This window comes from Pangasianodon hypophthalmus, chromosome 23, assembly GCF_027358585.1.
Source record: "Pangasianodon hypophthalmus isolate fPanHyp1 chromosome 23, fPanHyp1.pri, whole genome shotgun sequence".
Lineage (NCBI taxonomy): Eukaryota > Metazoa > Chordata > Actinopteri > Siluriformes > Pangasiidae > Pangasianodon > Pangasianodon hypophthalmus.
In genome coordinates this window covers 10,291,810-10,315,189 of record NC_069732.1, presented here as the reverse complement: position 1 = coordinate 10,315,189, position 23,380 = coordinate 10,291,810, and the positions used below count along the sequence as shown (strand labels likewise).

Here is a 23,380-nt window from a genome sequence, read left to right as displayed (position 1 = left end):
GTGTATGCGTGCTTGTGTGTGTACTCACTGAGCCAGGAGCGGAGAGGCACGGGCAGGTGGAGGTGCAGTGATTACTGTCTGAGCTAACGTAGAAAACACACCTGCAACAACATGCGTCAGACACACTTTAACGCACAGCTGAGTGTGTGCATCATTTAGGCATCATGAGTGAGATGTGATGATATTTCAAATTTTACATTTTTAAATCTGATCAGTCATAATTGTATTTCAGTCAGGCTGGCATTCACCAGGCCCTTAGTTGCGCTAGTCCATCTGTTTTTCCACCCATAATCACATTTTTCAGTCAAGCAGGGTCTTAAGAATGCCCAAATTAATCTTTGTCCTCCCTCTCCCTTCCTTTCACCTCCCTTTCTCTTTATCCCTCCTCCCCGTTCCCTCCTATTTTGCCCATACTCTCTTCCCTCTTCATTCCTCCTCTGTGTCTGCGGGGCTGGCAAGGCCAACTCTCAGGTACTACTACTACTCATCACTCTTTCCTCTGACCTGTGCTCTTTGCCCTGGCTCTATACACTCTGTCCAAATGCAGCACAGTTAATGCTCCCGCTTTGCCTCCAGCCTCCCAGTCACGATCACACGGTAGCATTAGAGCCACTCTCTTACACACTCATTTATTTTTCACATAGCAATTACAGTGTCTTGGTTGTAATTGTAAGTCAGTAATTATGAGTCATCATAGTCTGAAAACATCCTCTAGCATGCAGATTGTGGGCCATCAGCTGCAAAATGGGGGCGAGTGTTGTGGCACTACAGCATTTCAGTGATCCGTGAATAGCGTGTGTGTGTCAGCCACCGTCACGGACAGATGGTAGCTTTTTGATTTCTGCTACCTCACGCCTGCGTGCAAGGGGCAGGATGATGGGGTGGACGGGGCACCTGAATTTTCCCACCTCCTTATAATTTATTAGCTAAAAATTTCCCTATTGCTAGATAGGAGACAGAAATCTTCAGAAAACCCGATGACACACTACAGGTTTAAATGTTTGAATCCATATTAGGCAAACAGAAAAGAAATACTGCGTTCATACACCATATTACCGTTTAGTTACCCATGTGACTTCCATTAGCATTAACATTTCATTTCTTTTCTCATTTGGTTAACGACATGATATATTTTACATTTTTAATTTATACTCCACATTTTTCATTTATGCTTTTTTTTAATTTTAATTTTTCAAAACTTCCTTACCTACCTCCTCCTTCCTCTTTCCCCCCATCTATCCATTTCTCTTCCTCTGTCTCTTTCAATCTCATTCTTAGATCACGGTCAGTAAAGGAGAAGAGTGCGTGTTAGAGGATAACTTGCAGAGGACGAAGTGGAAGATCATCAGTCCGACAGGAAATGAAGCCATGGTGCCATCAGTGTGCTTCACAGTTCCGCCACCCAACCAGGAGGCTATTGACACTGCCAGCAGGTAAAGACACTCACAGATAAGGTCTGTGTTCCAAATGGCATGCTGTGCATACCACTAAAGGCATACTGCTTATTTTTGTCATTTTGTCATGTATTTTTTGTCATCATCTTTCATGTTAAATGACATAAGAGAGTGAGATGCAGTTTGGTTAGTGGTCAATAGCTAGTATTGCTGACAAATGATCCAGCACTCAGAAATAATTAGATAATTAAGTGGTGCAAATGAACCAGTTTTCAGGTTATTACAAATTAATTGCTGTTTAATGGCAACAGTCCAGGCTATTGAAATAGTTTTCAAAAACAATTTAAATATTTGCTAAAAGGTAATTTTAATAAATTTAGTTTAGTTAATTGCATGGCTTTGTTTGTGCTAATGAAGCATTCCTTGTGTTTTGTGTATGTAGAATAGAGCAGCTATACCAGAACGTGATGTCCTTATGGCACCAGCTGCACATGAACATGAAGAGTGTGGTGTCCTGGCACTATCTGCAGAAGGACATCAGCAACATCTCTTCCTGGACTTTGGACACGGTCATTAATTTAAACTGCAATACACTCAAGCTGTTCCCCTGTAGAGACTCTTCAGAGCATGTCCCTGATTCTGACTATTTCTGTTTATTTAGGTGCGCTTCCAGTCTCCATCTGACAGACAGCAGACCCTGGATCACCTGGACGCCCACCTAGCTGATTTCCTGGCAGACAGCCGTGAGAGTGCCTTGTTTACGGCAGCCGAGAGGCGCGAGCTCGAGCAGGGAGCACAGGACTGCCACGAGCACTGCCAAGCACTGCTGATCTCCATGGAGACAGGTAAACAGACAGGCCACGTGCTGGTGTCGAAAAATAGATCTGGATAAGCACTTGTCAGGATTAATGATGGGCATTGTAGGTAATTCTGTAGTATAAGTTACAGTATTTAAATGAAAAACCTGACATGAACTGACTAACAGCACCAAGTCAATAACAGTAATGTATCATTTCCTTTTATTTTCTTTATTATGTCAAAAACTAGACAGCCAGTTGAATAAAATAATAACCAAGCAAGCATACTTCAAGCACTACATCAGGCTGTTTTGTTATTTTTTTATTTTATTATTTTTAAAAGTTTGACCTATTAAGTGGTTGAATTGAATAATAAGAATTTATTCAGTAAAACTGGATAATGCTTGCTATTATTATTATTATTATTATTATTATATTTTCTTGTTTGTTTGTTTGCTTTATTGCCTTACTGATTAGATTTAATTTAGTTGTAATAAAATTTTGCCAGAGTTTAAAACAAAGAGTAAGTTTTAAATAATTATTGGTTTGGAAACAGTCAATCCACTCTGTCAACCCTGATTTTAACATGTTCACTGTTTGCAGGTGCACATGTATATTACACCCATTTTAACATAAGAAATCCCAATTTGTCCATGACACTGTGCGTATAATAAGCAGCAGGCCTTTTTTCATGTGAGGCAAAACAAAAAAAATTAGATTACATTAGCATTTCTCTAATTGGTTAGGTGGTTACTTAACAAGTTCTCCATTAGTATATGACTCAAGGCCACCACTTCTTAGCAGTAATTCTCATTTTGTTTCTCTGTTTCTCTCAGTGGAGAAGGATGAGTCGGTATCACGCTCCTACCTCTCAGAGCTGCAGAGCATAAAGTCTCATCTGCAGGAGGCAGAGCAGAAGCTGATGATTGGCATGCAGACCCCGCCCCCTAGTGGAGTGTCAGGAGAAGGTGCAGGCACAGCTGTTCATATTGCAGAGCAGGAGGTAAGCAATAACAGATTTAACAGCTCCACCTTCTGGCTGAGAAGTTCTGTGCTGTTTGTTTAATTCTTTTGCTTTCATACCTCATTATAAGTGCTAGTGGGTCTTAAATGGTAAGTGAGATGGCACAATGCTGCTGTATTTATTGTGCAGAAACTACAACAGCATCTGAAAAATCTGCAGTCGGATCTGGGTGACGTGTCTCGTCGCTGTGTGAGCTTCTTTGAGGAGAAGCCCTCCTCCTCCAATGTGCCTGTGCTTCGCTCCGAGCTCAATCTAGCTGTGGAGAAAATTGAGCGACTCAACTCGCTGTCCTCTGTCTACCTGCACAAGTCAGTACATACACAGGCACCCACATTTCTCATACACACCCTCCCTGTCAGTCCTCTCACTGTCTTGCTGTTTCTATCAGGTTGAAAACCGTAGATGTGCTGATGAGAAGCTTACAGGCTGCTGAGAGTCAGGTGAAGAAGTATGAGGGACGATTGAGCGAGGAGGACATAGTTCCTGCTGATACCACTGCCATCCAGGTCTTGAGAGAACAGATAAGGGTGAGTCACAACAACATGCACAAGTGCACACCTGTTGGTCCTTTGTTCTCTGGCTCTCTTTCCCATGTACACAAATGTAATTCACTATACATGGGTCTCAGGGTGTCCTTATTCATCTGCAGCTTGTTCAAAAGGACACTTGAAGAGTTAATGTCACTTTACTGGAGTCCAGTACAAAGCTCCTAATAAATAAGTTCCATATTATATCCCAAGTTGCTTAATCTGTTCAATTCAATTCAATTTTATTTGTATAGCGCTTTTAACAATGGACAGTGTCACAAAGCAGCTTTACAGAAATAAATGGATTCACAAAAAAAGATATATTGTAAATATATATTTACATATATTTACAATAGATATATTTATCCCTGTGAATTTATCCCTAATGAGCAAGCCAGAGGCGACATTGGCAAGGAAAAACTCCCTGAGATGATATGAGGAAGAAACCTTGAGAAATCTGTTACCTGTTTTCCTAGTCTTGGTTTAAGCAATAACTCACTATACTTTTGCAATTTCTACCCAAAAACTCGGAAACTGGTTTTAAAGGTAAAACTCAAGATTCAAAAAAATCTGTTAATTCAGGCAAAAATATCTGTAAATCATTAAATATAGACTTTTTTAAAGCTCTATATACATTTTTTTTTTCACTGAATGGAGGAAAGCCTCAGACACAACAGCTACCATTCAAATAAAATTAGAAAATAGAAGACACATCCTAATAAGTACAATAAGCAATATACCCTATATGGCCAAAAGTATATGGACACCTGACCATTACACCCCATTTCAAAACCATGCTCATTAATATGGAGTCATTATTCTTTGCTCTTCCGGGAAGGCTTTCCACTAGATTTTGGAGCATGGCTGTAGGGATTTGCTCATTCAGCCACAAGAGCATTAGTGAGGTCAGATGCTGATGTTGGGTGAGGAGGCCTGGGGGGCAGTCTGTGTTCTAGTTCATCCCAAAGTTGTTTAGTGGGCTTGAGGTCAGAGCTTTGTGCAGGACATTTGAGTTCTTCCACACCAACCTTGGCAAACCCTGTCTTCATCGGCCTCGCTTTGTGCACAGGAGCTTTGTCATGCTGGAACAGGTTTGGGCACCTTAGTTTTAAAAAAAAAAATCTTAATGTTACAGCATACAAAAGTAGAATTCTAGACAATCGTGTGCTTCCAGCTTTGTGGCAACAGTTTGGAGAAAGCCCACATATGGGTGTGATGGGCAGGTGTCCACATACTTTTGGCCCTATAGTGTATATCTGGACTGTTTCACTTGAAGGGAATTATTCATTTTGCTTGTAACTATGTACCATGTAATACTGTTATCTAAACATTCAGAAGTCTTTACTTAGTAACCACAGCTGTGCAAAGAGAAACCTAAGAGCTTTTTCATTTTGGCTGTAATATATAAACTAATCAGATAGTTTTCTTAATTAGCATTTCCATCTTTTTACAAGCCAGCTGCTAGCCTGGGGCTAGTAAATAACCCTCCTAAGTGTGTTAATAGGTATCCCATTTACTGCCTTGTTTACTGTCTTGTTTGTGATGTCTTTTGCCTGACGTCAGTTAACTTTCTCTCCAAAATAATATGTAAGAGAGCAGTGTTCCTTGAGGATGGGAAAAAGAAAGCTGCCATCCTCTTAAGTATCACAAGAAAATAGAAGTTTCCTTTTCACAGTGTTTGCAAATGGCACATCTCCGGTCTCTGACTTTATTTCACACTTGCCACAGATTGCAATATCCATAAGGCAACTCAATACCCTGTATATCAGTCACATAAAGCCAGGTTGGGAAGTTTCTGGTAACAGACTGGTGCACAGCATGGACCTCATTTAAATGTGTAAAAGTTTTCATTGGTCAAACCAAAAAAAAAAAATTCTTGCCAGATTTACGAAAGTTTCGATCCTCTGATTTTTTTCATACTCACATGCTTATGGTGTTAAATGCCAATTGCCCATAAATTAGCAAGCGAATTCACAGCACTGCTGAATTACATTTTATTGACGCCCACAAAACCTCATAAAAGGCAAAGTTCAGAGAAAGCGGAAAATGACAAATTTATGGCCAAACATTCAAAGAATGCCTCCTAAGCAGTGTGCACTAAAGCATGCACTAAATCTTCCAGTAACGCAGCTCAACCTTTGCAGCACTTTTTCGTGGTGCTATTTCTTTTGTGTGAATTTATTGGCTAGATTTATTTGTCTTAATTCATGGATCTCTTTTGGATTGCTTTCTTTCAAGTCACTTTTTTTAATTGCACACAATTTGTGTGTGCAATTAAAATAAATAAGCTATTTAAACTTGACAGCATAAAGCTCTCATAGGATATGGACATTTCTTGTGTAATGCTTCTACGAACAATTCACAAATAAATTTGTTTGTATCCAGGTTGATAAATGAGGCCCAAAGTTTTTGTCCATTATCAATGATTATTGATAAATAGAAGAACGGTCCCAGCTGTAATGGGAATGCTCACTGGTTAATTCATTTGTTTTACTTGTTTGTGATTTGATATTTTAAGGCTGCATTCAAAACTGGTTGTTAAAGTCCTATATGAATGAAATTATCTTACTTAACTATCTGTCTATGTCTTTCCTGCTATTCACTTGCTTTTTCAGAAATGGCATTCAGAGGTGAAGGAGCAGGACCACATCTTCCAGTCTCTGAGCTCAGAGGTGCAGCGGGCACGCGAAGCAGGCGCCCAGCTCAGTCAGCTGCATGCTGAGCGCAGTCCTGAGCTGGAGCGCTACCAGGAGAAAGCCCAGCAGCTCACAGAGAGATGGAATGGAGTACGCAGACAAATGGAGACACGGTGAGCTCTTTGTCCCGTAGGGAGGTTATGAAATGAAAGCGCAAGAGTGCTCAGGCATATCTATGGCTTAAAAATGTGGGTGAAGTTTGTTAGCACCACTAAGTAACATTTTAATGTGTGTTTACTGTAGGCAATCTGATCTGGATGTGATAGGCTCAGTGCTGCAGCAGTACAGAGACGGTCACTCTGGTCTTATCCGCTGGATTGAAGAGACCACCGAGAAACAAGAGAACACTCAGCCTGAGCAGACTGACAGCAAAGCCCTGTCTGAGCAGCTCGCACAGCAGACGGTGGGTCACAGCTTTAGAGATGTTTTTCGGCTGTAATGTATTCCATCAAGACTGACTTCTCTGTGTACCTCTGCAGGCTTTGGTGGCTGAGATTGAACAGAACCAAGTGAAACTGGACGAGTGCCAGACGTACTCTAAACACTACTGCACTGCTGTCAAGGTAAGCGCTCTTTCAGAATGGATTGACTCGACTGAGCTACTGTGGTCTGAGCTTGTTTTGGCAGGACTCCAGGAACAAGTTTTTCATCAAAATGTGTCTCTTTGTAAACAGCTACATTCAAATAGTATTTATCTGACAATGCACTGTGCCTCCCTGTTTTCCATCAGGACTATGAACTGCAGCTGATGACATTTAGAGCTTTTGTGGAATCGACTCAGAAGTCTCCAGTGAAAAGGAGGAGGATGCATTCTTCATCAGATGCCATAACACAAGAGGTATGAGAGGATAAAAGGAATGGAAGGGAAAGCAGATTTCTCCTTCTGTATGGATTTAGGGGATACAAATAATGTAATGGTTTATAACTGAACACAAAATCTATGGTTCTAGAGCCTGTTAGGTCCACAGAGCAAGTGTTTTACACTGTGTGTTGTCAAACTCTAAGTATTTTCACATAACCTCTTTTTTAGTATAGTATAGCTGTATGTTAACATTCAAATAACGTTAATAATCATAATTTGAAAGGGTGCATGCTTCAGTTCCTTTTGTTTTTCACTGTGAGAGAATATGCTACACCGTGCTCATAATATACTGTGTACAGAGCTGAATTTTTCAAATAAGCAAACAATTAAAAATTTAAAGCAAACTTTTAATGATAGTTTTTGACTCAGTTAATAAATTGACCTGCATGTTAGAAGGAAAACTTCAACTTTATGGACCAAACCTGTACTTGGAATGGTGCACGAAAAATAACACCAGTGCATTTCATGGTGATAGGCACCCATACTGAATTATGGAGAAGGAAAAATTGCTGTTGAGGTATGAAATTCCAAACATTAGAATCTGGAGCTTATTCCAGGAACGCTGGATGTAAGACAAGAATTTGTCCTGTATTGACATTTTGAGAGGTGGGAAGAAACCAGAAAACCTAGAGGTGACCCATGCGGAGACAGGGAGAACACGTTAAACCACCCCAACAATACATATTCGTGAATAGTAATTCCCACATTTCTTTATTCTAATTTGGCCCAAAAACGGAACCAAACTCTGAATGGGGTAAACTGTTATACCCTTATATCGTAGTGTAATGCTACATCTTTTTATTTCTGCAGTTCATGGATCTTCGCACTCGCTACACTGCTCTAGTGACACTGACAACGCAACATGTCAAGTACATCAGTGATGCACTGAGGAGACTTGAGGAGGAAGAGGTATGTCTTAAAGCTGGACAATTTGTTAATTTGTATTTTACAAGCTAATTTCACTTTTTATAATTAAATGCTTGCTCTTGTCTTGCAGAAACAAGTCGAGGAGGAGAGACAAGCCTGTGTGGGTCAGGTCTCTGACCTGCTAGGCTGGGTTAAGGGCCTTCAGGAGAGAGCTGCTGGACCAACTGAGACCTCACTTGCTGCACAGCAAGTATGAAGAGATGACTGACTTTTACCCTGGAAATCACACACTTCAAAAGAAATAGTGATTTTATAGATAACGATTTTGATTTACTTTTCTCTTCTTCAGGCAATCAGTGAGCAGTTAGCTTCGAAAAGCGAAGAAGTTGCTGAAGCAATCAGAAGCACACAAGTCTTCCTCCGTTCAAAACAGGCCAGCAAGTGAGTGCAGTGTCTTAACATATACAGATACACATATTATGGTATACTCTTTTAAAACAGGGGTCCTCAATTTTCAGTTAAATTCAGTTTTATGTTTTATGAGCCCTTTTAACAATACATATTGTCACAGAGCAGCTGTCCAGAAAAACAGATGTAGATTTAGTTCCCTAATGAGCAAACCAGAGTTGACAGTGATAAGAAAAAATGTGGAATCAGAAGTGAGATGTTTGGTTAGAATTGTGGATAAGACTGAGGACCCCTACTCTAAAATACATTCACACGATCACACATTTTATACTGACTTGGCCCCCTATGCTTAGATTGTCCCCTGAAGAGCGTGCCCAAGTTACATCACAGCTAGATGAACTGAAATCTACCTACAGCCAGCTGTGTGACCGCTCTGCTGCTCAGCTTCAACAGCTAGAAGAACAGCTGGCCAAAGAGGAGAAACGAAAGGTAGACTTGAAGGTTTAAGCCGAGTGTTCCACTCTGGCAGAGCGAGCTCAAAAAAAGCAAAATGCTTGCGTTGAAAAAGTGCTTTAGATGCATTGCTTTAAATGGTTGTCTTATGATAAGTTTTACATTTTCTAAGGGAATTATACAGAGCATTGTGTGTGACCGTGTGTGTGAGTGCTGCATGTTGTGTGTTGCCTGTCACTTGTGTTTTTGACATCCATCCCCACCTCCATAAGTCTCACAGGGTTGCTTCAACATAATGTTTTTTTAATAGCATGGAGTGAAATCCTAACATACAATTCACAACATGCCTGTAATCATGTCACCACCATCATCATTTGCCATCTTCATCAAACACATCTGCTTATTGCTACTTACTGGCCATGAGTTTTAAAGAAGTAGCAATTAATAGTTGAGTAGTTTTACACAAACAACTTCAAAGGTCATTCACATCTAGCTTTCATTCCGCACACAATTATTCATGATGATTTTTGCACTATAGATGTGGCCATTTTTAGTTTTTCACTGTGAAATTCATAGATACACACATACATTTTAAACATTCATCTATAGCTATGATTAGAATGTAGACTGTGTAGTCATATATTTCATATTGTATATTACAACATAGTTATACTGTGTGTATGCAGTGATCTTTGTGTGTGTGTATGTGTGTATCCAAAAGAGTGAGGTAATGGAGTATGGTGTGAATAGGAGTGAGGTTTTGAACACCACTTTTAAAATGGTTTCTTAAAAAGCAGACATTTCATAGGGATTAATGTAGAGGCCAGCTATGCATACTTCTGCCTGTTTGAGCATGATGTGTCCAGATCACAGAGCATTTATGTGCGTGTGCGTTTGTATGTGTGTGATATTGTCTGTGTCTATGTCCTTAAAAACAGTAATATTGTGTGACTTAATCAGCATTTTGCTTTAAAATCACTAACAGCTGCCAGAAAACATCTGAGTCAGAATAGAAAATGTTTTAAGACAAACATCAGTCAGTATGTAGTGTATGCATTTTAGTCATATCCTTTTTCAGTCTCAGAAATTTCGCATAGCACCCACATTTATAGTTTACTGTTTACTTAGAGGTAAGTCCCAAAACAAATACTGTACTTGGCTAGTGATCAAGAAATTCTATATAGGCCCCATTATTAGCCAGATTATCTTGGAGATAAGTTGATAGGACAATAGTCTAAGATTACAAACCGATAAGAATGTCAGGTAGTAGATAGTCAATGCTGACAGTGTCTCAGGCAGATGGAGTATGGCATGCAGAATGCTAACATCCAGCTTCTCACCTTGTTGCACCTCAAACTGCCGAGCCGTCGGCCTATCTGTGTGTGTGCGTTTATGGACCCCCTCCATACGGTAAGTAGTGCTTGCTTTCTCTCTTACCGTTGGCTTAGTTTCTGAGCTGCCCTTTTTTCTTCTCTCTTTTTGCTGTACCTAAAGAATACTCTTGTAAAATGCTACAGTATTTGTCTCGTTTTTTGCTTTAGGAAGCTTATGCTTTGTTGCTGTAAACCAGATCTTGATGTTATATATGCCTTTTTAATTTCAATGACAATCCATGCAGGCAAATTTGCCATTCACAGGATCATACATTAGTTAATTAATACTGAATGTCGACTTATGTGAGATTTGCATGCTTGGTTTGTGGGTCTTTTCTAAAACTCTTTACTGGCCTAGTTTCAGTATAAATAATAAAGCTGATAAACATAGGTTTATAATGGAAGGGTACTTAAACAGTGTATCTCCTTTTCCAGGGATATGAGATCATCGGTGGAGTAATTGATCTTGGTACTGTGGAAACCTTCCCAGTTTTCCAGTCAGCACAGCGAGGCCTTATAGACCAGGACACATGCACTGTGCTGCTGGAGGCACAGCTTGTTAGAGGTGGTCTATTACATCCTGATTCCCCTCAGGGTCTTTCACTAAAAAAGAGTCTCACCTCTGGTCTGATTGATAGTCGCATTTACCAGTCACTATCAGAAATAGAAGCCGCCCTTTATCATGCCCAAGAGTTAAAATTAACAAACAGTCACACGATACCAGTTGCTGCTGCTATGGAGGTGGGCTACATAAAAGAACAAATTGGGCTTCGTATCTTGGAGCTGCAGGTGAGCACAGGAGGCTTTTGGGATGACTCCAATTGTGAAGTTCTTAGTCTTGAAAATGCTAAAGACAAAGGTCTCATCTCAGCTGCTGTTTACGATAAGTTACGCTCCCGTCTTGATAGGCAAGAGCTTATTGATCCTAATACAGCTGAAAAACTCAGTCTATCAGAGTTTTATCAGCGATGTATTTTGAATGAGGAGACTGGCCTGCGTCTACTGCCAGTCAGTCAGCAGGCAAGGGGAACAATCTGCTTACGATCTGGTATAAAGGTCGGCATTTTCCGGGCAGTCCAAGAGGGACTGATTGACCGGCAAGTCACTATTAGACTTCTGGAGGCTCAGCTGTTTGCAGGTGGTATCACCGATCCCCGCACTGGTCACCGACTGACAATAGAAGAAGCTGTGAGGCATGGCCTTATGGACCAGGACCTGGCCTGTGCCTTACTGACTCACCAGTTACAATCAGGGGGAATCATAGACCCGGTCAGTGGAGAGCGCCTGGAATTAGATGAATCTATCCAAAGAAACCTTCTCTCTCCTCGCATGGCTTTAAGGGTGCTGGAATCTCTCTGGGCTTTTATGGGCATGTTATGGCCAGAGTCAGGGGAGCTGCTTCCTATCACTGAAGCTTTACAGCAGGGTGTCATTTCAGGTCACCTAGCTCGGAAAGTCCTAAACAAGCGACATTCTATTGGTGCAATTTACTCTCTAGAAAGTGGTCAGTTGATTTATCTGAGCCATGCTGAGAACGTTTTGGGACCAGAAGCAGCAGAGGTTCTTCAACAGACACAGATTCCAGACATTCTGCCTGCCATAACTCAAACTGGGTCCCTGCAGCGCTGGGGCTCTTCCTTTTCATCACCACTGTCCTCTTCAGCCCCTGCCTCACTGCCATGCCTTCAGCCTGATACTTCCTTACTGGAGGTGTCCAGGGCCCAGGAGCAAGATCTCCACTACCTCCTCTCTTACCTTATGACACACAGCTACATAAATGCCCACTCAGGAGAGCGTCTGGTGCTGCTGGACCCTGAACTGATGGAGCTCATTAATGTAACTGGAACAACAAAAGATCAAAACAGACATAAACCAGATTTGAAAGAGCCCTCTGACAGAGAGACAGCAGGAGAACCTGAGTTTATGAGGTCGTTAAGTGAAACAAAACAAGAAAACATTCAAATTCTTATAGATGAGAAGAAAAGCTCAACTTTAAATATCTCTAGAGATGATGAACAAGGAAAACACATTCTTTTCGAAGAAGATGGAACAGATATAACTGGTAATATTTGTAAGACTTCGCTTAAGAATGCTGTACAAAGAGTTGCAGGCATTTCTTTAAAAGAAACAAGCACTGATAGAATGTTAGTAAAGCTCTCAGATACAGCCTCCAAAGTATCAGAGACAGAACCTGAGACATCACCCCTATTTGTAAAAGAGGTGAAAATTTTGTCTACTGATTCCACATTTCAATCACTGAGTCCAGACATAGAAGAAACGAATAGGGGAGAACAATTCCTGGGACTGATGAAACCAGGCTCTTGGCCTGAGGTTGAGATGCCTGTCTCAGTTAAGAATATGCCTGATGAAAATCAAGTGGAATGTGCACCATCTGTGAAGAAATTGTTAGACATGGAAAAAGAGGACACTGCTGTTAAAACCACAAGTAAAGATACTGTAGAAGAAAGTCAGCCTGATCAACTTCATATAAATGCCAGAGAAGGCCTACAAGTGAGGAAAATTGAAGTATCAGATGTAAATAAACAAATGTCAGCTGAAACAGATACCAGCAGAAATATGGAAAATGCAGACTCATCAAAAATAAAAAGGACCACATCAGTGGAAATTTCTGAAGATGCAGAGCTTGATCACATGGCAAAGGAGTTGCTGCAGGGGGGTCTTTTGACTGTTGGGACCCAAAGGTTGCTCCTTGATGAGGCTGTATACCAGGGTCTGCTCCCAGGTAATAGTGCTGTAAAAGTAATGTCTAAAGCAGAGATTTTTGGTGGTTTCCTGGATGTGCATGCTTGTCAACCACTGAGCCTTGGTGATGTTATACAGGAAGGTCTCCTGGATAAAGACTTAATGAACAAGGTTATCCAATCAGAAAAGACTATGGCTGGTGTGTTTGATGTGGAACATGGTCGAATATGCTCACTAAGGGAAGCTGCTAAAGAAGGGTTTTTAGATACAGATACAGTATCTCGCCTTCTTGAGGCCCAGATTGTCTCTGGGGGAATTATTGACCTTGAAAAAGGCAAAAAAGTTTCAGTTAACCTTGCAGCAAAACTTGGACTAATAGAGGAAGAGCAAAAAGATGAACTACTCTTATTAGAGAAGTCATATCATGGAAAGAATTCTGATCCACATGTAATACAAACAAAGTTGAAACTACAACTACAGATGAATGGAATAATAGATCCCAAAACAAAACAGCCTGTACCTCTTCAACAAGCTCTTCAAAAAGGTCTTATTGGTCATGAGGAAACTGAGCAGATCCTACTGCAACAGGTAGCTGAAGGTGGAATTGTGCACCATGGGTCTGGCGTTCGCCTCAGTGTTACTGATGCAGTACATCAAGGCCTCATTGACAATTCACTTGCTCCAAAACTCAAACGGTTTGAGCAGTCGAGACAAAACCAGTTTAGTTCAGATCCAAATGCTGCTTTGCTTCAGGCAGCTGCAGGCTTCATTTATGATGGTGCTTCAAAGAGCAACCTTACATTGACTGAAGCTGTTTCCTGTGGTGTGATTGATCAGGGCACTGCAAATAAAGCTATGGGCTCTCCGATTGTAAAAAGTGGTGTTTTGGATCCTCAAAATGCTTGTGTAGTACCATACTTAGAGCTAATAAAACAGGGAAAGATTGACATTGAGACAGGTTGGAGATTCCTTGAAGTAAGACCATTCAGAGGTATTCCAAACAAAGAAAATGGTGACCTGATGACTGTGCCAGAAGCAGTGAAGACTGGTCAAATTGATCCCATTCCAGCACTCAGATTATTACAGAGTCAGATAGATTCTGGAGGTGTCATCGATATTTCAAATGGGGAAAAACTACCTCTTCCAGATGCTGTTGATAAAGGCCTTGTTCAAAAAGATGTTGCCATGATTATTGCTAAAAATTTATTTTTAGAAGGTAGGTTGGTTAGCCCTGTCAGTGGTCAGAGGGTGTCTAATCTTAAGGAGGCTGTTCAGGATGGGCTAATCTCAGAAGAAATGGCTGCAGAACTTTGTGATAACTTTGCACTTGTGGATCCTCTTGCGTCACAGAGTGTTTCATATCAAGACAGTCCTACAGTGAGGAGTTGTGAAAACATAGAAGTGAGTACAGTGCATTTTGCCAACATCGAAAAGCCACTCTCCAGGACTACAGATCATCATAAAGATAAATTGGAGGCTGATACAGATGAACAGATACAGGTCCTTCAACAATACCCGCCATCTGAATTGGTGGAACAAATACATGTGGATGTTTCATCAAGTGGAGTTGGGAAAGATGCTGATGTAACATTAGAGGTTCTAAGTCAGTTTGCTTTAAAAGCAGAAAAAAGGCTACAGGAGGCCATTGAAGAATGTAGTCCTAGACAACATAAAGCTATAGAACCCCAACAAGAGCCAAGAGACAGAATTGTTCAGATTCCACAAATATCTGCGATTGAATCTATAGTTGGAAAAGGCTATGACGTTATACCCCAAACCACAAAATCAGATATGCAAATAGAGCCAGCAGTTGAATTAGCAGGTACTAAAATGGGCATAAACCTGGAAAACTATGAGAAGAGTAGCTTCAGCATTGACGCTGAAACCACTCACAAGGTGCACGATGGACAAGCCCCATTTGACAAAGAAACAAATGGGATTACCAAGGCAGCAGAACCGCAGTCAGTATCTGATACAAAGACAATCTGTAAAAGTGAAGAGAGCACTGACAATAGAAATGACACACCTATATCAACACTTACTGAGGGGCAGAAGGTGCCTGGGAAAAAAAGAGGAAAAGCAAAACATAAAAAGCAAACCAAAATATGTACAGAAAATGATGAAAGGTCAGAGGTTCAACTACTAGATACAAATGTGACATCACGGTTGCAAGGTTCTGAGGACAAAAATGGAATAAAAGTTTACCCAGATGAAAAATCTGGTGAACCCAATGTGATAGAATCATCATCATCATCATCTGAAGACACCATTGCAAAACAGTTTGGAAGTGAAGTTTTAGATATTGACCTAAAAGAGGTCAAAGTAGATCTAGATATCAGAGAAGTTAGTGTTGTTACACCTACAGAGGATGCTAAAGGCAGCCACATGATAGAACTAAGCATTGTTCAAAAATCTCAGCATTGTTCAAAAATTGTGAATGTAGCTTCACCTTTATATGGTGCTGAGAATAAGACTGTAAAAGCTGATATTGGCATTGATCAGAAATGTTCTGAAGATAATGTGAAAGTAGAGGAAGAGGTCAAAGAGCTCACAGAGACCAAGTATGGAAGCGAAGCTGTAGTCACTGATCAGAAATCTAAAGATGTGGACATGAAAGGAGAGGCTCAAGTAGATTTAGAGGTTTTAAAACCTCCATGTTTGAGCTTAACTTCACCTGTAGAGAGAATGGACACCATGTTTGAAAAAGATGCAGTCACTAATGAAAAATCTGAAGATATCTACTTTAAGAAAGGGGTCAAAATAGATTTGGAGGTTGTAAAAACTTCAGACGTGACAGAAGCTTCTCTTGTAGAGGACATTGAGGACAAGTTTAGAAAAGAAGTTGTGCCTGATCAAAAATGTGTTGAAAATGTGAAAGAACAGAAAGAGGTCAAAGTGGATATGAAAGTTCTAAAGCCTATATATATGGGTGTGACTTCATCCACAGAAGACATGGAAACCAACTTTGGAAAGGACATTGTAGTCACTGATCAGAACTCTGTAGACGAGAAGATGAGAGAGGCCAAAGTAGATTTGAAGGTTATTGAAGGTGTCAAAGACACCAAGGGCACGTCTGGAAAAGAAGCTGGTGATCAAAAGTATATGGAAGAACAGAGAGAGGTTAAAATGGATTTGGAAGCTCTAAGATCTCCATGTACGAGCGTAACTTCACCTACAGAGGGCACCAAGAAGTTTGAAAACGATGTTATGGTCTCTGATCAGAAAGATGCAAACTTGAGAGATTTGGAAGTTTTAAAAACACCAGATAAAACAGAGGGTTCACCTGCAAAGCACATGGAGAACAGATTTACGAAAGAATTTGTCGACATTGGTCAAAAATCCATTGATAAAGATGTGAAAATAGAGAGATTGGTCAAAGCAGAGATGTCAGGAGTATCAGATACAAGTGATAGTATTGAGTCTATCCCAGAGAGTCTACACCAGAGAATAGAGGTTGAGAAGAGTGTAGTCGTGATGCAGCAGAGGCAACGTATGGAAAATATAAGTCTGGAAGCGGAAACACCAAAACATGATGATGCAAGTTTGGTTGATGACCATAGAAAAGTGACAGATGAACTGCAGAGTCAAATACAGTCCACAGTCATAAATGATATGTCAGAAACACAGGTTGACCATGAAATATATTACTCTGAGGATCATGCTTCAGATCAGTCAGACAAGAAGAAGAAGAAGAAGAAACGAAAAAGCAAAAAGACCAAGATGGTAAATACTGAAAAGGAACCAGAGGAGAGCAAAGTTGATGAGCCAGTGAAAAGACCACCAGTTGATGTCTCATCTCAAAGTCAGACATTCAGTGCAGTAAGAAAAGATGGAATGGAACGACCTCAAAAACCTAACCAGGCACAGCTGGAGAAAGAAGCACTTCTGATGAAAGCCAAGGAAAGCATTCTTAGGAAAGTCTTTGAGAAAGGTGTCAGTGAGAAACAAGCTGCTGAAGAGTTAGAAGCATTACGTCAAGGGTCAGCCAAAGAACGGCATGTGACAGCTCAGGAGAAAGCCACGATAGAGGAGAAAAGTTATTCACTCCATGCAAAGGAAAATGAGACTGATGTAATACAGACAAAGCAGATAGACAAAAATAAAAACCTGCTGCCAGGAGATGTTTTAACTGGGACAGACTCTACACAAACCCATTTCACACAGACAGACCAGAATAATGATAACATTTACAAAAAGCAGGACATAAGCTGTACAGAGAGCTCAGATGTTGCTATGGACCCCAGTAAGCAAATATCAAAGCCCGTTATTGGTTTAGACAGGCAAGTTGGTGAGACGAGAACAAAAGAAAGTGAACATCCGAAAAGTGAAAAGCTGGGAGACTCTGCAGTCCCCAAGGAGTCATATACTACTCTTACTAGGGAAGATAAAGACCGCCAAAAATCTCTGCCTCCTATAACATTAGCCTACAGTTTGGATGCTGTACCACAGAGTGAGATAAATACGTGTGTACATACCTCCAAAACAGAGCTGGAGGATACAGTTAGCAAGGAGCCACTGCAAGCCATGACTAAGGAATACTCTTATACTGACAATGAATTCAAAGATGAATCATCCATTGAAGAATCTTCAGAGTTAAGACTGTCTAATTTAGAAGAAGTCCCTGAGTCTGATACTACAGAGTGCTGGGAAGAGGAGGACTTTGAAGAATATCAAGAGGGTGTCGATGAAAAACAGGCTGAAACCCTAGGCAAAAAGCAGAGGACAACCCAACAGATAAGCAAGGTAAGATGCTGTGTTTATGTTAATTCTGCAATTATTTCGCAATTTCCTTTTTTGCTCTTTTAAACTCTTCTGCTGTAATCTTTTGTAGTCATCTTGGACTGGGAATTCTGTTGCTAATTTATTAATTTTTTTGTCTTGTTAGTCCTCTTTGGTCCGCCAAGAATGCCTAGAACACGATCAACAAATTGTAGCACTGCTCTCCATGGTGCGGCACACTGAAGTCCGTCTTAAGCAACAGCAGCAGCAGTTCATGGGGAGGAGTCTTGCCACACTTGATGACATCATTAAACAGACAGAGGTGAGCACTGCCAAAATATTGTTTCTACATTCTTGGAAAAAATGGTTCTTTAAGGGTTCTTTGGGTGGTTAACACAGGCTCAGATTATTGCAGAGTTAGGCAGATGTATGAATCAGGATTCTCTGGTATTAATTGACACTCGTGGAAAAATGCTGTTCCCCGGCGCCAGTCATGGCCTATTTCAGCTGAAACTGTGTGAATGTATAAGGGTTTTATGGTAAAGCACCCCCCTCTCCCCCTCAAAAGCTCTTGGTTGTTACCCTCAGACCCCATATATTTGTAAAAAATCCAGTTTCTAACTATGGATGAGTGATTTTTAAAAAGGCCATGTTGAAAACTGTGTTTTTGTTACACACACACACACACACACACACACACACACACACCCCCGGTGGTACTCTGCATTTTTCATCTTCAAGCTGGCAGGTTTTTCTAAGGGGGTTCTACAATCCTTTTCATGCAAGCTAAAGAAAATATGCTAAAGTGATTAATTATTTTGTGTTACTTAAAATTCTTTTGTTTCCCTTTTACTCTAAAACCAGGCTCTTGCTCTAGAACTCACTGATTTGGAGCCCCAAGTAAACAGGGAGGTAGACGCAGCCAAGCAGCTCCTGGAGTCACACAATGAGGATGTCCCACCCCAGTTAGTCACAGCCTTAGATAAGGACCAGCGGAGTTTGTCCCGTACGTTTAATGCTGCGAGAAAACTTGCCGAGAGTGCTCTGCAAGGGATGCAATCACATCGTGATGCACAGAAGGTAAGACAGAAATATCATCTATGAGCTTTCATTTTAAAGTACACCAAAGTGTCACCAGTTACTGTAAAAATGTGAAAATTACTACTTCCTAGGAGGCAGTGCGTACTGAGTTGGAGTTTCTGACTGGGCGAGTGGAGAGTCTTCTTGGCTGGCTTAAAGACACAGAAGCTCAGATGGAGCAAGAAGCAGCTTTATCTGAGGATGGAAAGATTAAAGAGAATGAGAGAAGAACATTAGTGTGGCTCACTCAAAAACTGCAACAAGTCAAGGTAAATTTTACTCACACTTACGAATTCTAAATAAAATTGTTGTTTTAGTGAAGTGAAGTGACTTGTGGCCAAGTATGGTGACCCATACTCAGAATTTGTGCTCTGCATTTAACCCATCCAAGTGCACACACACAGTAGCGAATACACACACCATGAACACACACCCGGAGCAGTGGGCAGCCTTTTTTTGCTGCAGCGCCCGGGGAGCAGTTGGGGGTTCGGTGCCTTGCTCAAGGGTCTCACCTCAGTCGTGGTATTGAGGGTGGGAGAAGAGTGCTGGTCATTCTCTCCCCCCACCTACAATCCCTGCCGGACCTGAGACTCGAACCCACGACCTTCAGGTTCACCTTCGGGTTGCAAGTCCGACTCTCTATCCATTAGGCCACGACTGCCCCCTAGTAATAATCTCTAGCAGTAGTCCAGGCTAGAAGATTAATCACAGGTTTATATTAATATGTTTGTTCTAATATGTTATTGATTTCTGTAGTAACAACTTACACGGGGATTTGTATGACAGATGCTCCACATAAAATGATTTTGAAACTGGGTAATTGTTGATATTAAGTGAAGCTTTCTGTGAGGAGACTTTTATTTAGCATTTATGGAAAGAGTCTCGGTCTCAGTTTGTAACAGTCAGAGGTAAAGCTATAACTTGAAGTTTTCCAACACAGTAATGTCTTCAGGACAGAGGGCATTGTGTTGTGACAAGCTGTGTTTTATTAACTTCAAGGAAGATTAAAATAGGTTGGTGAAGAAATTACTTAATAGTTGCTCTAAGGTAAGGTATAGAATTAAATATAACTATGAATGGATAAAATGTACAACGTATTGTTGTTTAATAAATTGAAAATCATTTGCAAATTGGTTCGGCTATACGAGGTTCAAAACGCTTTGGGACATGCCCACCCTGTAGTTGAAATCATGTTTTATTTCTTACATATCACATATGCTTTTCTGTTTTAGGATCTACAGGAGTGTCTCACAACCCGCTCCAGTGATGTAAATGCTGTGGCGTTTGACATCCAGGTGTTCATCTCAGAGCGCGCACAGGATCTGGCACCTGAGCAAAGCAGGCATCTGCTGGGACAGTTGCAGCAGCTCCAGAGTGCCTTTCACCAGGCCTCGGGCCGCACCCACGCCAGGGCTGAGGCCCTCTCAGTCCAACGAGTCAGAGAAGAGGAGCGAGAGCAGAAGGAACGAGAGAGGGAACAGGAGGAAAGAGAAAGAGAAAAAGAGAGACTGACTGCTAGGGAGAGAGAGGTTTGCAAATACCTAGTTGAATGCTTATGCCTTTACAGCCACAATAACAGAAACATGATTTTACTTTGGATTTTAATTAACACCTAGGCAGTAACTACATAACCAACATGATGATTATAATCTATAAAACAAATCTGATGCTTTTTAATTTGTTACTGACTTTTGCGACTAAGCAAGAGAAACATAGAAGCTGGTTTATTTTAAGGCATCAGTTTTACAACAATAATGTTGCTATGCTCCATCATGCTTCTATGGCTTATTTTTACCACTCACTTTGCTGCTAGATACTATTTGCTTTGTGCATGTGTGTGGATATAACATATGTATTAACCTCTCTGCCTTGCTGTTACAGATTGCCACAGAGGACAAGCGCTTATGCCAACTCGAAAAGGCTAGAGATTTAAAATCAGCCAGTTTATAATAACAGGCTTTCCCCCCTCCTCACTTTCTATCTGTTTTAAATAAAAGGAAAATAATAGATTGATGCAATGTCATTGTAATAATCCAAAATCATTTTTCCTGCTTGACTGACCTTGTGAAAGATTTGTGTTGTCTGTCTGTGTGATCAGTCTGGATACATCTTGCTCAAACAGTGCATATTTTTGAGTAATATGTGAAGTGTGATTAGTCAGTTTTGTGATGAGTGGTGTTGAAAACATTTCAAAACCGTGTGAGCCCTAACATTGGAACACAAGTGGTGCTGATAAATGTAGTTTTGAGTATTACACAAAGGACAAATTAAATTTTTTTCTGTTGGGTTTTAGGTAGTGCAGCAGCAGAAAGCAGAGTGCTCACAGAAGCTTGAAGGCCTCAGTATGTGGTTGGCTGGTGCAGCGAGTCTGCTGGCCAGTCAGAGAACGGGAGCTGAGTCAGATGATGTGAATGTACTTCAGAAAAAGCACAGTGAGCTCAAGGTGATATAATCATGCAACTCATTATTAAATTTTATATATAGGAATATAGATTATCCATGTGTCTTAATGTACATCCAATACATTGGGTCATAAATTTCAGGAGGTGCAGAAAGATCTTCAGACCCAAGGTGATGGCATGATGGAGACAATTCGGTCAGTGGAGGAGTTCCTGGCTGAGCGTGGTGAGGATCTGAGTCCAGAGGAAAGGGCTAACCTACAGGCAGCACTGACACATATGAAAGAGCAATACCACACCCTCAAAGACACTGCCCAGTCCTCACTGGCTCAGCTGGACTCGACCATCAACACAACACTCCAGCAAAACACACAAAGGGTAAAGATCTTGAGTAAATATATCAGCATTGCATTTCCTTCTTCAGTGCTTCCTGACGCTGTTTTCCTGTGCTCTTGCAAGGCTAAAGCAGAGGAGCAGCTGCAGGAGACTCAGGGAAAAATAGATGTGCTGCTTAAGGAGTTATCATCACTGGACACCTCTAGTGGGAAATCACTTGGAGAGACTGTTCCAGATGCCAACGTGCCAGGGGAGTCACTGAACTCGCACAATGATATGCTGAAGGTCAGAACTGAACACTCCAAATTAAAATGTGTAGTTATTCTGAATCCTGTTTTCAGAGTTAATTCATACACATTTGTGTTGTCTATTACAGGCTGAATTACAGCAGTTACAAGCCCTGCAGGCCCACCTCCTACAGGTGGCCCAGTCCACACGCTCTCTCCTGGAGCAGCCAGACTCCAGTTTGCCGCCGGAGGAGAAGCAGCGCCTGCGCGCTAGACTAGACCACCTCCAGAGCCAGCACCAAGAACGTCTACAGAGCTGCCAGGAGAAACTAAGACGGACTGAAGCACTTCAGGATGACCTCTCCAAATTTATGGAAGAACATGGCAACCTGGGAGCATGGCTGGAACAGAGTGAGAGGGAGCTGAGTTCCTTAAGGGAAGGAGAAGCTGATGCACAGGGACTAAAAGACAGGCTGGAGGAGCACAAAAAGGTATTCATTATGTCTAAATGTTCAATATTTCATAATTATTGAGTATAATTTTAGCAGTATTCTATTTTCATGTAGTTTCATGCATAAAAATGACTACTTGTTGCTTGTCAATGTTTTCTAGCTGGCAGATGATGTGATCTGCCACAAGGCAGATTTGCGCTTCGTGTCCATTTCTGGACAGAAGGTACTGGATTCGATACAAGGGACTCAGGAAAGGGTGGGTGCTATTGACCAAGCTCTACAGGACACAAGGCAGCTTGTCAGTGATAAGCTACAAGATGCAACGCAGCGCTACAGTTCTCTACAAAACAAGGTAGGGAAAAAAGTTCCTATCTGCATAATTCTCTGATCTTTTCAGGGTACAAATCCACTAAACAGAGTCATCCAAAATGTTATGAAATGTGTTTATGATGATGTCTTTTTAGGGGAATTAAATAAAAAAACAAAAATACTGAGTTAAACATAAAATTGTAGGTGTTTCTGTGCCTCTGTAGACATTTTCTATGGAGCAGTCACATCAGGTAATGTATTATTCATTCAGAAATTATTTTTGGGTGACTAATTTATTGGATTCTTTTGTGCTTGTTGCAGTCTGTCGATCTTGGTACCCATCTGTCCAGTCTACTGGATCAGTACCAGCAGTACCAGGATGAGGCTACAGCTCTGGATTCTTGGCTCAGTGCTCAGGAGCAGAACCAGAGCATATTGAAACCCAGTGGAGAGCAGACAGATACACAGACACTACAAAATACACTGAGTACTGTACAGGTAAGAGTGGCTACACTTCCCTGATGCAAATTGAAGAGGTTTCAGCTTGAATCAATGAGTGACATTAATAAAACCTCTTATGTCTCTAATGTTTTTTTTTTTTTTTTTTTTTTTTTTTTTTTCAGCATCTGCAGGACGAGCTCAGTGAGCACACGGTGCAATTGGAGAAGGTGAGGAAAGCTGGGAAAGTGCTCACTAGCACCCAGGAATCCCCCAAACTCAAAACAGCAGATATCAACACCACCACAGGTAACTA

At 41.0% G+C, this 23,380-nt stretch overlaps 1 protein-coding gene across 1 annotated transcript in view; it reads left to right on the top strand.

Annotated features, from left to right (window-relative positions):
- macf1a (microtubule actin crosslinking factor 1a) overlaps positions 1-23,380 on the top strand; it is a 184,710-nt gene that overhangs the window by 107,813 nt on the left and 53,517 nt on the right. Inside the window, 26 exon segments of the mRNA XM_053228719.1 lie at positions 1,279-1,433; positions 1,837-1,963; positions 2,056-2,239; positions 3,028-3,194; positions 3,345-3,523; positions 3,604-3,742; positions 6,358-6,551; positions 6,682-6,841; positions 6,918-7,001; positions 7,169-7,276; positions 8,111-8,209; positions 8,298-8,417; positions 8,517-8,608; positions 8,929-9,064; positions 10,837-17,847; positions 17,990-18,145; positions 18,688-18,903; positions 18,996-19,172; positions 20,136-20,432; positions 21,197-21,346; positions 21,447-21,680; positions 21,762-21,923; positions 22,015-22,356; positions 22,478-22,669; positions 22,948-23,124; positions 23,250-23,373. Of these exon segments, the coding sequence (XP_053084694.1) occupies positions 1,279-1,433; positions 1,837-1,963; positions 2,056-2,239; positions 3,028-3,194; positions 3,345-3,523; positions 3,604-3,742; positions 6,358-6,551; positions 6,682-6,841; positions 6,918-7,001; positions 7,169-7,276; positions 8,111-8,209; positions 8,298-8,417; positions 8,517-8,608; positions 8,929-9,064; positions 10,837-17,847; positions 17,990-18,145; positions 18,688-18,903; positions 18,996-19,172; positions 20,136-20,432; positions 21,197-21,346; positions 21,447-21,680; positions 21,762-21,923; positions 22,015-22,356; positions 22,478-22,669; positions 22,948-23,124; positions 23,250-23,373 (11,182 nt within the window).